The following is a 17,997-nucleotide window of genomic DNA, read 5'->3' as shown; positions in this document are numbered from 1 at the left end:
ATAGGTCTGATTTAAAAGAGACCTACTAATGACAGATGCAGACGGTGCATAGTGGGGTTTTTTCACAATTTTGTTTGTAGCCACAATGACTTTCTCCACTACAAAAACATGGTTTAGTCCGGTTTAAAAGGCAATATAAATCTGCCAAATGTACAGCAAGCATACTACTGAAATTGTGATCCTGGTTTATTATCTCTCAAAGTTAAAGGAGCTGTACCAAATTTTTACCGTCTTAAAACTGTGAAAAACAGAACCAGTTCATTTTAAACACTTTACAGTGGTCCAAAGTTTTTCCTCACTTACCTTTTGCATTGATACCATCCTAATTATTCCCTCACCTGTAGACGTGTCCCTCACTTGCAGATGTGTCCCTCACTTTGCCCCTCACCTGCAGACACGTCCCTCACTCGCAGATGAAAAATCTGCCCTGTTTTTCAGTCCTCTCTTCTCTAGCTTATCATTTTTGCTCTTTTCTTTTTTTACTCATTTTGACCAATGATACAGTATATAAATGAACTTGTAGGTGTGATATTGGTCTTGTCCTCAGTTAGACCCAAAATGGTGGCCGTGGGCAGGAGCGGGCTGCAGTCGCTGGGTGTGGTGCAGTTTTTCAGAGCGTATTATTTTGACAGTGGTTTGTTCTGTGTCCCAAGGCCCAAACAGCAAACACACTAAAGGAAGCACTGGCATCGCAGACAGAGCAGTGCTTCTCAAACTGTGGGCCCTGGGTTCTACAGTACAGCAAAGGATCAGTTGTAGTTTGTGAATAGCTGCTGTTGGTCAGCGATCAGCGTGAATGTCTTTAATGGAGAGGTCCACAGCCAGTCTTCGGTCAGTAAAAATATGTGGTTTGGAGCAGACGAGAGGAGGAACAAATGATGTGAAATTGCAGTTTGAAAGGTACGGTGTGTAACTTTCTGGAGGTGGCACATCACCTGCATGATTCCATGGGTACATTTAAAATCATACTTTCTCCATTGAGGTTTGTGGAGTTGCAAGCCCACTCACAGTAAAGAAGCATGTTTAGGTTGTTTATGGCTATATATGTGGCTTTTGTATTGTTTATGTTGAAGAAATTATTTTTTTCGAAGCCTTTTTATTTGTTTTTGAAATCAAATTGAAAATTTTAATTATTCAGTATGTGGAAAAAAATGGATTAATTCACTTGGCACATTGCCCAGCTCTAATTGTGCCTAGATGTTTTGAAATTGTATCTCACCCTTAATATGGTGGTGGATGGTGATGATTCCTATGTGTCTCTGGACAGATCACAGTCCGGTGAAATGGTCAAACTAAGCCTTTAGTCCAGTACTGCTCGTGTTTGTCTGTGTGAAGGGCCCTGTGCTGCTCTGTGAATGAAGCCCTGACACAGGCACCATTGTGGATCCATATGTGACCCTGGCACTGAGCAGATGGCGCGGAGTGGACCGGGCTCTGGACCGGGCTCTGGACCGGGCTCTGGACCGGGCTCTGGACCGGGCTCTGGACCGGGCTCTGGACCGGGCTCTGGACCGGGCCCTGGACCGGGCTCTGGACCACTGGAATCGTTTTGCAATATCCATCCATCCATTTTCTTCTGCTTATCCGGGGCCGGGTCGCGGGGGCAGCAGTCTAAGCAGGGACTCCCAGACTTCCCTCACCCTGGACACGTCCTCCAGCTCCTCCGGTGGGACCCCAAGGTGTTCCCAGGCCAGCCGAGAGACATAGTCCCTCCAGCGTGTCCTGGGTCTTCCCCGGGGCCTCGTCCCGGTGGGACATGCCCAGAACACCTCCCTAGGGAGGCGTCCAGGAGGCATCCTGAGCAGATGCCCAAGCCACCACAACTGGTTCCTCTCGACGTGTAGGGCTCTACTCCGAGCTCCTCCCGCGTGACCAAGCTCCTCACCCTATCCCTAAGGGAGCGCCCGGCCACCCTACGGAGGGGGTGACTTAGCATGGTGAGCAACTAATAAAACATATTGATACTTTGTTTTTGGCAAATTTTGCATTTTCAAAACAATTAAAGGTAACATGGCGATCTAAATATGTTTTGTTAGCAGTTAATACCCCATAGAAGTAAAATATCCTTTTAAAATCCCACTTTAATTGTTCAGCCCTCTGTAGCTAAAAAATTATCATACAGTACAGAAAAATAACAAAATGTTTCCCATTAGTACAAAAGTCCCCATGATAAATATTGACCCCCAAAAATGATTGTTCCATCTGTGATGTTTTAAACAATAAGTCGATAACAGTTATTATCATGGTAGACCTACAGTGCACAGACAGGGCTACGAGATCAGCAGAGCAGCCAAAAGTAAAACCTCATTCTTAAACACTAACGTCCAAAACAGTGTGTAAGTAAACTACTCTTCTAGACCAGGTTTGTTCTATTGAAAAGTAAAATTATATCTCGTTTTGGTTTATATACACAGCCATTTAACTCTCTGAAATTCTGTAGTATCCAGGAAATTACCGTAAATTTCGGACTACAGAGCGCACCTGAATAAAAGCCGCACCAACTAAATTTGAAGAGAAAATCAATTTTGTACATATATAAGCCGCACCTGAATAAAAGCCGCAGGTTTTCATATTGTAACATGAGATATTTACACAGAAAGACGGTGCACCGACATGCTTTTTTTTAAAACTGTGCCTGAAAATTGGAACCAACACGACATCAACACGGGATGAACACATCTGCAGGTTTATAAAATAAAACTGCACCAACACGGAAAATCTGCTTTTATTTCCTCTGAAAACTTTTGTCGTCTTTTACATTGACCAAGTTGGATTCATTGATGTCGAGCTTACGTGCAGTGGCTCTATTTCAGGAGTCGGCAACCCGTGGCTCCGGAGCCGCATGCGCCTCTTTCAGCCTTATACTGCGGCTCTGCGTGGCTGAAGTGTATTTTATTTGTGTTAGCTCTTTTTTGTTGTAGTTTAAATTGGAAGATTATTATGATCTTAAAATAAAATTATATTTTCTTATTTTTCGTTGCTCAAAATAAGTGTCACACTCGCGGAACAATGTTCAAAACAAACACCGCTCACGTCTCACAGACACAGAGACAGAGACAGACACTGACACAGCTCACAGTCCTGCGTAAAGAGCCCTGATTTTCAGACGCTGTGCACAGGGGTCAAGAGCAACTTTCGCCCGTCCCTAATGACACACTAATAAGCTCGTCCGTAGATGTATCATGAAAATCCTGCTGGAAATCGCCACAGAAATCTATTTGATGTAGTAGCAAGTTTATTATCTGCTCTTGTCTCCGTGGTGACGTATCACGTATAACACATCAGACACGATGCACAAAAGTAGAGCCACAAGCGAGTGAAAATGAGCCAAAACAAAAGTCTTTGGAGAGCTTTTAACAAAGGGGAAAAGGACAACTGAGGAGCCAGAAGAGGAGACTACGACCTCCAAGAAAAAGAAAGATAAATTTAACAGACAATACCTACTTAAAATCTGGGTTTGTCGCTACAGGTGACTCACGCGCAGAGTCCGCTCTGCGTAACATACGGGAAAAGCAAATAAGGCAATGAAACCTTCAAAACTGCTTTGGCACATGGAGAATAAGCACCTGGGATTAAACGATACGCCTTTAGAGTTTTTTTGTTGTTTTTTTTTTTTTTTTTTTTTTTGAAAGAAACTGCGGAGCAGAGTAGACATAATCACATAATCAGCGCAGGGCTCCCTCTGATGCAGCGGTTTGGTGAGTTGTATTTTTTTAATGCACTTAAGTTGTTTTTGCCATATTTATCTGCCACGTGTAGAAGGCTTGTCCGTGAAAATAAAACCCAGGGGCCGTTATCCAGTAAAAAATCCATAAATAAGCCGCACTGCTGTATAAGCCGCAGGGTTCAAAGCGTGGAAAAAAAGTAGCGGCTTATAATCCGAAATTTACGGTACATTAATTTTGTTGAAAATTTCCTGGGGGACACCTCACACAGTCCCATTGTCATGTGTTAACACTTGTGTTACTATTAACTTTCAGGGGGAGGGGCTTGTTCACTATATTAAAATCAGTTCATGGGCAAAAAATATTGCAGAAACATCTAATGGCGATAGCAGCATTTTGAGCCCAGGGGACGTTTATGTGCCGGGGTTGTGCGGTTTGACTGGCACTTTTTACACTTTGCCTTAGTTTGCAGGTCTGACTTACTTCCTCAACCAGAGCGGACTGTTGATCTCCATAAGACTGAGCGATATCTCACAAAAAAAAATCAAATTTTTTTACGATATTGATCAATCTCAAATCCGTGCTCCTCAGACTCTGGACTGTGAGGAATCCTGAGAATGTCTGAGCTCACTCTCTGTGTCTGTGACTGTCACTGTGTCTATGGGTCCTCAGGCTAAACAACACTCCTCTATTCATTTACTATGAACCCATGAGCTACAGGAAGTGATCATTTGGCATCACAACTCCCTACACTACACCAGAGTTTAACACTGAGCTGAAGGACAGGTCAGAATTCTGTGGTAGAATTTGCATCGTAGCAGAGTACAGTGGTAGTGTAGCTGTAGCAGTAGTTTTTGTAGTTGATATTTTAGTAAAGGCAGTAGTAACAATGGTAGTAGTATTTGTAGTCTTACTAGTAGTTTTCCAGACATTCAAACTCATTTTACAATTTTATGCATTATTCATTCATTCCACGCTTGGTGATGGCTATAGCCACAACTGACCTGGGCACTGATGGAATCAGGCTCCCAGTTTTCACCATGGACACACGCACGCACGCTGGGTCTTCCATCCCAAGACTAACCAGGACGAGAGTAGTAGCAGCAGTAGTAGTAATAGCAGTATTCTCTTTCCGACTCCTTTGGGACAGTACTGCAGTTGTGTCTGGATAGCCTCTCTCATTGTCTCATGTTTATGTTCTGTGCTGTGGGAAGGAAGTGGCTTTGTTTAGAAACTTTTACAAATAGAAACTATGCTGCTGGGTAATATGAATACTGTCAGCAGCAAAGGTCCTACGCTCAAGTACCACCAGAACTGAACCTGTTCTACAATAGTACTGCACCAGGTCTAAACAAAGGCTAAACCAGGGCTTTATCAATATGACAAAGCAATTATTGTAGATGTCCCATAATATGCTTGTATTTTGACTATAATGTGATAGTTCCTAAAAATGTTTAAAGAGGGTATTGTTCCCTCATTAAAAAGATGCCTGAAGAGGTTTTATATGTCATCCATGTCACCTCCTGGTCCCTATTCAAACCCTCCTCATGGTTAGCTGTAAGATTCTGTGCTCTGCCCACAAGCCTACGTCACCCATGCTCCCTCATGACAATTCTCTATAAATATACAAAGACATGATACAAAATTACATAGCAACTTCACAAACCTGATGTGATGTGCAGCAGTTTCATTAGTGGAATGCACGCTGAGGTTAGAGATAGTTAATACACTGGTTTTGGTGAATATAGCATTTTCAATCCGTGATCTCCAAACTGCAGAGGACAGAGCAGACTGAAGTCGTTGACTGCATATATAAAGTGAGTTGGTTTAGTCCCATCTGTAGTCATGTTGTAACACAACCTCCACAGAGTCCACAACATTACAACATTATTTCTCAAAGGGTGGTACTGCACCATTCACTTAACCAGAGAGCTCTTCCTGGCATTGTCCTCACTCACATTTCAGGCCTGTAGAATGCATTCAACTGATCATAAGAAGCTGATCAACAAGTTTAGTTTCACTTTTGTTTTGTCAAATGCAAATTCTGTTTTTATTCAAGCTAATGCTGAACTAACATTTTAAACTTTCCCCAGAAATTTTGGCATGTCATGTTTTTAATTGTCAACTTTTTGTTTCAAATAGTGTTTTGCAAGTGCACAAACATGTTGTTGTATGCTTTTTCATTAGAAAACCCATCATGTGCTTGTCCCAAGAAAATGCCTGAAATTTTACACAGTATGGCATTAATCTCATATATGGTGCATTTATTCAGATGTTTTATTGATAGAAAAGCAAGCATTCTTCCTGAGAGCAAACAGACCTTTGGCCTCTCCATATATCTGACCTGTAACTTGTCTTAATACATCAATTTATATGCCCAGCACTAACAAGCCAAGTTTATCTGGGCCAACTATGACCAGTAGATAAACAGTTTGAATTTCTATTTACAAAATTGTTATGTCATTACTTGAGGGATAAATAGCAGTTACATAATACTACATAACTGTCTTATTTTATTTCAGTTTTAAGGAAATAAATGCTGTTTTTAGTTTCTCCACATGTATTGGTTGATATCAGGTATCGGTAGATACTTAAATCCTTTAGTATTAGAATTGGTATCGAAACTGAGAAAGCCGGATTGGTGCATCCCGACTCCACATCATAGAACATAGATTGACCGGTAAATTGAGAGCTTTGCCTTTCCACTCAGCTCTTTCTTTACCACGACGGTCCGATACAGTGACAGCATCACTGCAAACGCTGCAACAATCCACCTGTCAATTTCACATTCCATCCATCCCTCCCTCGTGAACAAGACCCCGAGATAGTTGAACTCCTCCACTTGAGGCAAAGACTCCACCTGCAGAGGGCGCCACCTTTTTCCGGTCGAGAACCATGGCCTTGGATTTGGAGGAGCTGATGCTCATCCCAGCTGCTTCATACTCGCCCCAACGCCTGCTGCAGGCCCTGGCTTGAAGAAGGCATCAGGACAATATCATCGACAAACAGCAGTAATGAGATCTTGTGGTTCCCAACCCAGACCCCCTCCGGCCCGGGGCCCCATACTCCTAGAGCACCCCCCGAAGGACACCATGTGGTGGAATGCCTACTCCAGATCCTCAAAGCATACATGGACTGGTTGGACAAACTCCTATTAACCCTCGAGCACTCAATGGAGAGTGTAGAGCTGGTCCAGTGTTCTGCGACCAGGGCGAAAACCACACTGCTCCTCCTGAATCCGAGATTCGACTATCACATGGATTCTCCTTTCCAGTACCCTGGAATAGACCTCACCGGGAAGACTGAGGAGTGTGATTCCCCTGTAACTGGAACACCCCCTTCTTATACAGGGTTCTAAAAATAACCTGCACTAGGCGAAATCCGCTAAGAAGTCGGGTTTATTTTTTTAAGGCTGTTAAACCCCTCACCACACACTTTATACACTTTCTCGGACAGGCATTAACATTTACCCACATTTACCTCTTGTTTAAACACGCTCAAAGATCAAACCTTTGTATATTCCTTGATGATCACTTTAAATTTGTTGTTCACGTGCCTCTGCTCCAGTGGTGTCTGCAGAGGTGACCTCTCCGTTCAGAGAAACACTTTTGAGTCCAAACCATTTCTGAAATTTGTAAATTGTTTGATGGCTTGGGCTCCGCATCATCCTGCTCCTCGCTGTCATGAATGTCATCGCTGTCAGCAAAGAAAGATTTCAGCACTTCATAGTCACACTGTGAGAACATTTATGTAATTTGACTGGACGCATTCTGTACTGGACACGAGACACAGCACAGAGGAGATTGATTGATAATAGTCTACAGTCCCTTAGCCAATCAGGACGCAGAACACAACGTGTGTTCATACGCTGTAAAAAAAAAAAAAAAAGCATGCAAAATTACACTAGAAAAATCAGCGAAACAGCGAGCCCACGAAAAGTGAACCGTGATATAGCGAGGGACAACTGTAATGTTATTTGGGACTTATTTAACAGCACAAATCAACTCACCTGATGTTTCAGCTAAGTCAGTTCTTTATTGTTATATTGTGTTAAAATAAATCTCAGATTAAAGTGTAACTTGAGAAATAGTTTTCAGAAAGAGCAGTACTGACAGTTAGCATCACACCACAAGAGAATGTTGATGACATCAACTGCAGCGTGTTGAAGTGTCTTTTGCATACTGTTGTGGTGTCGTTAAAGCTGCTTGTGTGCTTATCGTCTGACAGTATGAGGCTTGCGACACCTTCATCTCTCAGCTCCTGTTCAGGCTTGTGTTGAACTTTAGAACATTTCCCAATGTGACACAAGCAATCAGTGGTACAATATCACATGGTATATGTGATTTCTTTTGGAAATGTTTGTTAAGGCAATAATGAATATCACAAGAACCTAATTAATAAAGCACAGCATTTTTGAGTGGTTTTGTCATTTTTTGAGATTTTAGTCATGATTTTTTTCTAATTTAGTCACATTTTGTTCTTGTTTTTAATTATTTATTTTGATATAGTTTGACTAGTAAATTTAAGGGGCTGAACCAGCTCTTTTGCTCTTTAAGAATGTAAAAAACAGAGCTAGTTAATTTGAAAGGGTTAGGAATGGTCCAAAATTATTCCTCACTTACCTTGTGCATTCTGAGCATTCGAATTATTCACCATAATGAGTTTGTAAAGCTAACAACTAGCATGCTAACCACACACTTCCTGACTCTTGGACAATAAAAGGCTTTATAATTAGATGCAGATAATATGCGACGGACTTATTTTGACTTCAGCTGTTTATACCATATATGTGTACTGGGACAATACACATTTTACTCAAGTACATACATCAGGTACAGGGCCTTTGGTATCTGTATTTTAGTTTTAATTTACCTAAATGTATTTTGTTAAGTTACAATATTACTCTATCATTATTGCAGAACAAAACAGTTCTGAAATACCACATATTCTTATATGATGCAGGCCTGTTTGCTGCAGTGGGCTAAATACAGCAACTCTATTTTGGGAATTTATTTGGAATTCCAACACATTTCTATAATTCTTTATTTAGATTTTTCTGGACACTGGATCTGGATTAGTCCTGGTTTAGTGATGACTTTATAGGCCTGATTTAGTTCTGGTTTTGGTCCTGGTTTTGGTCCTGGATTTGGTCCTGGATTTAGTCCTGGATTTGGTTCTGGTTTTACTGCTTCTTTAGTCCTGGTTTGAGTTCTGGTTTGAATCCTGACTTCTCTCAGTTTTGCTTTAGACCTGGTTTAGTAATTTCTTTTCCATACGTCGCTAGTTGTCTTATGCTTTTCATCTGCTACATCCTATTAGCCACCATTTCTTCAGCCACAATTTCCTCTATAACTCATGCACTCCACTTTCTGTAATGCATCTCCATATGTTTAATATCAATATTTAAACACAGTTAGAGACTAGATTGCCCATGGGTTTTTGCAGTATGATCTCTGGCCTTAATGTGGTGAAGCAAATGCCTGCATGACTTAACAAACTTGCCATGGCTTTCTTTGTGAATTCTTTATGAATGAGACCAAGTCAGTTCTATTTTTTTGACAAGATTGGTTTGGATTAATTTGCAATCTAATATTTTAATAAGATTCTCTGCCCCTCTTTAATACCCAATAGAAGCAAAATATGTAATAATTTTGATTGAAGTCAATTTGTCCACTGCATTTTACTTTTGGCTTTAGTCCTGGATTTAGTCATCGTTTAATCCTGGTTTTGATTATAGTTTTACTACTACTTTAATTCTGTTTAGTTTTAATTGTGGATTAGGTACTGGATGCCTTCCCACCATAGTAGTTTTTGATTGTCCACTGCATTTGACCCATCCTTCAACTTATTGGGAGTAGCGCTGCACTCATGTTTAGCTCTTGAGCTAGTCTTGGTCAGGTCGACTTAAGATCGAGGATTTGGCCTGTTGTACATATTTTAGGGTTGACATTTTGCTGTTGATTTGTCCCATTTGGCAAACTGTACTGGTCCCTGTGCGTTTTGTGCTCAGATGAATGGTGTTGTGTATTGGCCCATTCTGAGGCGGAAATGCATTGAAAGCGTTTGAGTGTTACATAAGAGCTGAGTGCTGGTATTGTTCTGCTCCTCATTAACAGACTACACTTTTCAGACCAGACCAGAAGAGGAGAGTCAGGGGTCAGGGAAGAGAACTCACTGTTTAACCTGCTTTGGCAAAGTTGGACTGTACATTTAAAGGCCCATATTAGCCTATTTTCTGATCCATGTTATAATGCTATTTCCTCATCACAAACATACCTGGAGTTTAACACACAAACCTTGCATATTTAGGCAAGTTCTTCTCTCAAACAGAAACACTCTGTTCCACCTTGTGATGTCATGTGGTGATAGCAGCAAGTGCTCCACTGTATTTTTAAACTTCATACACCTTCACTAGAATCATCTAGATGATTTTAGCCCTAAAATTGGCAATCTCTACTGAATGGCGCTAATAACTTGAAAATTACCACTTCATGACATTGCAACATGGAACAGAGCATTTTGAGCTCTGAAAACAGACTAATAATAAATGATTACTCAAACATGTGTGAATGAAACAAAACACAACTCCAGGTATGTTTTTGGGGAGGTAACATTATAACATGTCTCACAAGAATCCATTTTGTGCAATATATGACCTTTAAATCAACAATGTATCATGATCCAAATTCTGTCACGTCTAATGCTTAATGATCAGCTTGGGTTTTTTAAAGTGATAGTAGGTAACTTTCTTGGGGTGGAAAGTGACCTGCCTAATTCCATGGAAATATAAACTTCAAACTATACTTCTGAACATTCTCTGTGGAGATAAGTTTTCTCAGGTTTGTGGAGATGCAAGGTTGCTCACAGTAAGGTTTTTCTATCTTTTCTCAATGCAATAAAAAGATACATGAAATAAATACATTTTATTTTGTTTTTGAAAAGAGAAAATACAATTGAAAATCAAGCTATAATATGAGGCATGAAAACATAGCTCAGGCCTACATTTTGTTCAGCATCAGTAAGGCTCTGAGTGAGTAACAGGTGGATATAAGCACTTGGATAAAGAGTGATACAGGGTCTTTAATGTAACCTCTGTACTAAACCTTTTCCTCCTATGTTTCAGAAGGAGAGGGCCAGGGCCGAATCCTGCAGAGGTTTCCAGAGAAGGACTGGGAGGACAGCCCCTTCCCCCAGGGCATTGAGCTGGTGAGAACGCAACTGTTTTCATAGGGCCAATATTATTACACTTTTTCTGATCTATGTTATAATGCTGTTTCCTCATCACAAACATACCTAGAGTTATGTTTTGTTTCATTCCCTGCATATTTAGGCTAAGTTGTTCTCTCAAACAGAAAACACTGTGTTCCACCCTGTGATGTCATGTGGTAATACAGTAAGTGCTCTACTGTGTTTTCTTTACTACAATTATTTGGATAATTTCAGCTCTGAAATTGTCAATCTCTACTGAACTAAAGGTAAAAGGAGCTGTTAACTTGAAAACTACCACTTCATGGCATCACTAGGTGGAACAGAGCATTTTAGGCTTTGGAGATGTTGACAGGCTAATAATAAAGGGTAAGTCAAATGTGTGAATGAAACAAAACACAACTCCAGGTATGTTTTTGATGGGTGTACAGCATTATAGCATGACTTAAAACTCACAAGAGTCAGTTTTGTGTAATTTGGGACCTCTAAGTACCATCATTACCTGTTGAAACCAGGTCCGTCATGTTAATCATTACATCAACTGATCGTTCAATCTATCTAACCTGGAACACTAGTTTTATCTGACCATATCCACTCACAAGACCTCAACCTCACAGTAGCCAAAACAAATATTTATAAAGAAAAGTACTAGAAAACAGTGTATTTATATGTAAAAAATTAAACTGAACTTATAATTCACTACCAAACCTTCAGATGGTACACTGCAGTCTTCCCATTTCTGCTTCATACAAAACCTTATAGAATTGTCTACAATACAGATGCTCTTGTACAAAACCTTATTTAGGTCTTGTTTGTTTTATTTTATGCTAAAATACTGCTATGTATAATTGTGCAAATGTTGCAGTGTAATAATAACAATTTGCAGAACAGATCCTCAGAGACAGTTTTTCCAAACCGGTTTTGTTGCATAATAAACATAACCAGGTGGGACTTGTGGCACATCTTCCACATTTAAAGGGCCATAATCTGAACGTGGTCTTTCCCAATTTTACCTGATCTTTTCTTGACTCTGAGTGTTGTGAGTCTTGTGTGTTTTGGTTAAGACATTAACATTTTTTTGTATATTTTTGTTCCAGTAATTCCTACAGAAGCTTTTAACTGTTCTGTCTGGGGGTGACCAAGCAAATTAATAAACAGCTGTCCCAAGCTGGTTTATTTATGATGGAAAAACAAACAGGGAAAGAGAGCTTTCAGCTTCATAAAAATGGAACAAGCAAACTAAGGAAAAGCTAAACTGGATACTTTGTTACCAAATTGTTGTGATTGTGTCACCAAACTGTTATACACACACCTGCATCTGTTTTAATGTTTTATATGGACTTATACTTATTTTTTTTTAAAGGGGAACCAATGAAAAAGAGAAACCATATGCTCCCCTGTACCTATGGGTTCCCCTGTATAAATAAAGATTTAAAAAAAAACAACACATTACTGGGCATGCTCTGATATCACTTATTCCCAAACCAATATGAGCACTTCTTTTTGAGTACTCGTCAATACTGAGTACCAACTGCTGTGTTTCAGATGACATCACAACATTCTATAGGCCAATAATATTTAGTACATATCGGAGCAGCTAAAATGAATATTGTTAAAATGGATGTTTTTGTTATAATCAGGTTCAGCATTTAAACATTTACCTTTTGGATATTTCTTGCCAAAGTACAATGTATAATGTAATAAATGGGGAAATCTGTCTCTTGTCCCCATCTGGGAGTATGACATCAATATGCCAACAATATAAGGGTATTATTTTCAGAGGGGTTCCAAGTATATAGTAATTCTAATTTTCTTATTATTTTTATAATCTATAACACTTAGATTGGCAGCCTCCCTTCTGTCAGTGTAGCTCAGTGTAGCCCAGGACAACGGTGGCTACAGTATAAGCTTGAATGTATTAACTGTACTTTTTCACTCTTGAGCATGGTCTGTATATTTAAATGAACATAGCTGACCTGCTAGCTGCTGTATTCCAAATAGGAAGTGAGCATGGGTGCGCTTCCACCTCCATCGACTCTGGCTCCAATTCACTTTACATTGGAAAAATGATCACTCCTCTTTCTGTAACTGCTGCTGTCAGGCTCATCATTTTGGTCTTAAAATATTTGTATTGACCCACTCTATGTGATTTATGGACCGATGTGTAGGTTTTTAATTTCAATACTGTGTCCATAAATCAAGATATGAACATTAAAACAGAAAAAGCAGGCGCCTTGTTTCCCAGAGGTTGCTCCTGCTACCGTTAGCTACAGGTTTAAATGACAGCATTGTTAAGCACCTGCTCCCTGCTAAACCAGCGCTGCAGGTGTTACCTTCAACAGACTTGCTGAGAATTGGCTCTGTGGTTGTGATGATACTTGCAGTCAGAATTCCACATAAGGAACTCTGCATGAATTTGCCCCTATGACATCTAGCCTCGATGACCTTTATTTGACGGGAGCTGAACCCTATAGGCCACATCACACTCCCTTAGTCTGTGTCTAGTCTGTGCTCTTGAATTGTTGGTTTTCTGATTCTAGATTGTGATAATGTCATAATGTCATGTCAGGTTGGGACAAGAGAGTTGGGAGTTTTTTTTTCTTTTTTTTCCTATTGATTACATTGAACTTTAGCATGAAATATTCAAAAGTTAAATTCACAAATGTTGAACCTGATAGTTTCTATTAGTGACTACATCCAAGAACTCTAAATAATATTTATAAAATAAGCTTTTTATTAATATTCATTTTAACTGCCCCATCTGTATTAAATGTTGTGGATATAATGTCAACTGAAAACCCAGCAACACTTGGGGTCAGGTGGTATCGGGTCTTGGCATTGAGAACCGATACCACTTGTTATTGGTTATCAAGTTGATATCCAATACTTGCATTAGTATTGTTCCTACTAGGACTGAATGATTTGGACATATTTTTCTCACAAGCATTATGATTGTGTTTAGATTTGTAATTTTTAACTGCCAAGAACCGACAGAAATCTGAACTGGCAAATACACATGATTCTAGTATTAGTTTAAGAAGAGATCTATATTACAGGGTTAGCAGTTTTTCTGTTAATTAGTTGATGGAGTCTTTATCAACCAAAGTTTAGTTGACTAATGATTTTATTTAGATAAGGATTTATTTGGGACAACAGCTGAAGGGAGAAGTCGGTGAGCTGAAGATTTGGTATTTTATATGTAAAAACTCACATTAAACTCATGATTCAAAAGTTTAATCTGTCTTTATTTAAATACATTCTTTCCTAGTACTTTTTCTGCATAAATAGTAGTTTTTGCATGAACTCTCCCTGAAGGTGTAACCTTGTGAATGCAGTTTGGGTCAGATACACAGAGATACAGAGTAGATTTGAAAGCATGTCATTCTATTACAGTCAATTTTTCTACCCTAATCTCTACATATTAAACCTGTGTAACGTTTTAGTGAACATTTTTTATCTCCTCTAAACCACATCTCCTGTGTCTGCTGTAGTTCTGCCAGCCCAGCGGGTGGCAGCTCGTCCCAGAGCAGCAGCCCGCCTCCTTCTTTATGGCCGTCCTGACTGACATCAACTCAGAGCGAAACTACTGCGCCTGTTTCACCTTCTGGGAGGCCCTCGACAACACACAGGTACTACAATGCTATTATACTACTACTGTTACTACTGTTACTACTGCTACTGCTACTACTACTACTAATACTACCACTAATAATACTGCTGCGCCTGTTTCACCTTCTGGATGGCCGTCGACAACACACAGGTACTACAATACTACTACTAATACTACTTCTAATACTGCTACTGCGCCTTCTCCCAGATGTTTTAGGTCTATTAGGATTTACCAAAATTATTTCTATTTGCTAAATGCCAAAATAATGAGAGAAGGATTTTTTTTAACAATTTTTCATTACTTACTTCAAAGTCAGAAGTTTATATATAGTAAAATTTCTATGCATTTAAACCCAGATGATGATGACATGTCTTTGGAAGTTTTTGATTTGAGTTCATTAGAGGTATACATGTGGATATACACGGTGTCCATAAAGTCTCTACAATTTTAAAATTTCACTGCAAGGGCAATTGATGAGATATTTCAATTAGATTTGTACTATTGTACTCAGTGGTTATAAAAGTTTTGAATCACGTTGCATTTTTGGTCAATTGTTAGTCAGTTTTTCTTCCATGAGAGATCAATTACTGCACATGTCTACCTCACCACATTGGGGTTTGCATGTTTGTGAGTTCCTCAATCAAACATTTCCAGACCATTGGATTGGAAGGGATGGACCAGTTCTGTGGCCACAACGGTCATCTCTGGATTCATGTGGCCATGTTAAATATATCATGTATCGAACAAAGATACGGGTATTACTGAACTAAAGCAAAAGATAACACATATGATTGTGACCACTGATGAGGCTCTGTTACAGCAAACATGGTAAGAAATCAAGTTGTGGACATCCTTTATGAACACCCTGTAATTGAAGGCACACCTGAAACACATTGCTTCTTTGTGTAACATCATGTTGTTTGGTCCAAAATGTGCATATAAACCCAAGAACCCAAGCAAAAGATCTAGTGCAGATGCTAGAGGTAAGAGTGTGCCATTATCCACAGTGAAACGAGTACTGTACCGACATGGGCTGAATGGCCACTTTGCCAAGGAAGGCCCATTACTCCACAAGAAATATAAAAAAAGACAGATTACAGTTTCCAAATGCACACAGGGACAAAGACCTTAATTTTTGGAGACGTGCTGTGGTCTGACAAAACTAAAATTGAACTTTTTGGCCATAAGGAGCATTGTTACATTTGGAGGAAAAAGGAGGAAGCTTGAAAGCCGGAGAACACCATCCCAACTGTGAAATAGAGGGGGTGGCAGCATCATGTTGTGGGGTTGTTTTGCTGCAAGAGAGACTGGTGCACTTCACAAATAGATGGCATCATGAGGAAGGAACATTATGTGTAAATACTGAAGAAACATCTCGAGACATCAGCCAGGAAGTTAAAGCTTGGGCACAAATGGGTCTTCCAAATGGGCAATGACCTGAAGCATACTGCAAAACTGGTTACAAAGTGTCTTAAGGATAACAAAGTCAATGTTTTGGAGTGGCTGTCGCAAATCCCTGTGCTCAATCCTATTGAAAATATATGGACAGACCTGAAAAGGCATGTGCGAGAAAGGTGGCCTACAAACTTGGTTCAGTTACGCCAGTTCTGTGAGGGGGGAATGGGCCAAAATTCATGCCAACTATCGTGAGAAGCTTGTGGAAGGATATCCAAATCATTTGACCCAAGTCATACAGTTTAATGGCAATGGTACCAAATACTAATGAAATGTACGTAAACTTCTGACTTCTGAAAATAATGAAGAATTGTCTAAATTCTAAATCCTCCTCTCATTATTCTAGCATTTAGCAAATAGAAATAATTTTGGTAATCCTGATTCACTTAAAACAGGAAAGGTTTAGTCTGATTTTATGTCAGACAGTGAGAAAACAAAGCATATAGTGGGGCAAAAAAGTATTTATTCAGCCACCAATTGTGCAAGTTCTCCGACTTAAAAAGATGAGAGAGGCCTGTAATTTTCATCATAGGTACACTTCAACTATGAGAGACACAATGGGGGTAAAGAATCTGGGAAATTACTTTTTAAAATTAATTAATTAATGGGTAAATTCCTTGGTAATATAAGTATTTGGCCACCTTCGAACAAGCAAGATTTCTGGCTCTCACAGACAGTAACTGTAACTTCTTTAAGAGGCTCCTCTGTCCTCTACTTCTTACCTGTATTAATGGCACCTGTTTGAACTTGTAGTATAAAAGTATAAAAGACACCTGTCCACAACTTCAAACAGTCAGACTCAAAACTCCACTAGGGCCAAGACCAACGAGCTGTCAAAGGACACCCGAAACAAAATTGTAGACCTGCACCAGGCTGGAAAGACTGAATCTGCAAGACAAGCAGCTTATTGTGACGAAATCAACTGTGGGAGCAATTATTGGAAAATGAAAGACATACAAGACCAATGATAATCTCCCTCGATCTGGGGCTCCAAGCAAGATCTCACCCCGTGGGGTCAAAATGATCACAAGAACGGTGAGCAAAAATCCCAGAACCACACAGAGGGACCTAGTGAATGACCTGCAGAGAGCTGGGACCAAAGTAACAAAGGGACCATAAGTAACACACTACGCCGCCAGGGACTCAAATCCTGCAAAACCAGGCATGTCCCCCCTTCTCAAGATAGTAGATGCCCAGGTTTGCTAGAGCATTTGGATAATCCAGAAGAGGATTGGGAGAATGTCATATTCTTTCTCCTCCAAACATACCTACTGTGAAGCATGGGAGTGGAAACATCGTGATTTGGGGGCTGTTTTTTCTGCAAAGGGACCAGGATGACTGTTCTGTGTAAAGAAAAGAATGAATGGGGCCATGTATCGTGAGATTTTGAGTGAAAACCTCTTTCTTTCAGCAAGAGCATTGAAGATGAAATGTAGCTGGGGCTTTCAGTATGACGATGATCCCAAACCGTCTGCCCAATGGAGTGGCTTCGTAAGAAGTATTTCAAGGCCCTGAAGTGGCCTAGCCAGTCTCCAGATCTCCAGCCTATAGAAAATCTTTGGAAGGAGTTGAAAGTCCATGTTGCCCGGCGACAGCCCCAAAACATCACTGCTCTAGAGGAGATTTGCATGGAGGAATGGGCCACACTATCAGCAACAATGTGTGAAAATCTTGTGGAGACTTACAGAAAACGTTTGACCTCTGTCATTGCCAACAAAGTTTTGAGATCAACTTTTGTTATTAACCAAATAAATACCTCTCATAGTTGAAGTGTACCTATGATGAAAATTACAGGCCTCTCTCATCTTTTTAAGTGGGAGAACTTGTACAATTGATGGCTGACTGAATATTTTTTTTCCCCACTGTATGTACCTTTTCATATAATGTATGTATATGTCTGGTTTCAACTATAATGAGATGGTGAGATGTGTGGGCATTTAGGAAGTGGCTTGACATTTAACAGTTCTATTTCTAGTTTGTACCTTATGACAAAGACTAAATGCTTTAGCTCAGTAAATGTGTGAAAAGTCCCACAAACAGACTTTAGTCTTATGTTTCAAC

The 17,997-nt window shown here is 39.9% G+C and overlaps 1 protein-coding gene across 6 annotated transcripts in view; it reads left to right on the top strand.

Annotated features, from left to right (window-relative positions):
- The window catches only part of sbf1 (SET binding factor 1), an 86,799-nt gene that overhangs the window by 6,568 nt on the left and 62,234 nt on the right, over positions 1-17,997 (top strand). For 5 of the 6 annotated variants that reach the window (XM_055225711.1, XM_055225715.1, XM_033976088.2 and 2 more), the window contains exons 2-3: positions 10,789-10,871; positions 14,363-14,500. In XM_055225711.1, coding sequence (XP_055081686.1) covers positions 10,789-10,871; positions 14,363-14,500 — 221 coding nt within the window. Of the gene's footprint in view, positions 1-10,788; positions 10,872-14,362; positions 14,501-14,594; positions 14,632-17,997 lie in introns of those variants that run through there. The other variant, XM_055225714.1, reaches the window with a different exon arrangement.

Source organism: Periophthalmus magnuspinnatus, chromosome 12 (genome assembly GCF_009829125.3).
Source record: "Periophthalmus magnuspinnatus isolate fPerMag1 chromosome 12, fPerMag1.2.pri, whole genome shotgun sequence".
In the NCBI taxonomy this organism is placed as follows: domain Eukaryota; kingdom Metazoa; phylum Chordata; class Actinopteri; order Gobiiformes; family Gobiidae; genus Periophthalmus; species Periophthalmus magnuspinnatus.
Note: the sequence above shows the minus strand (reverse complement) of the source record. Positions and strands in the feature narration are given on the sequence as shown.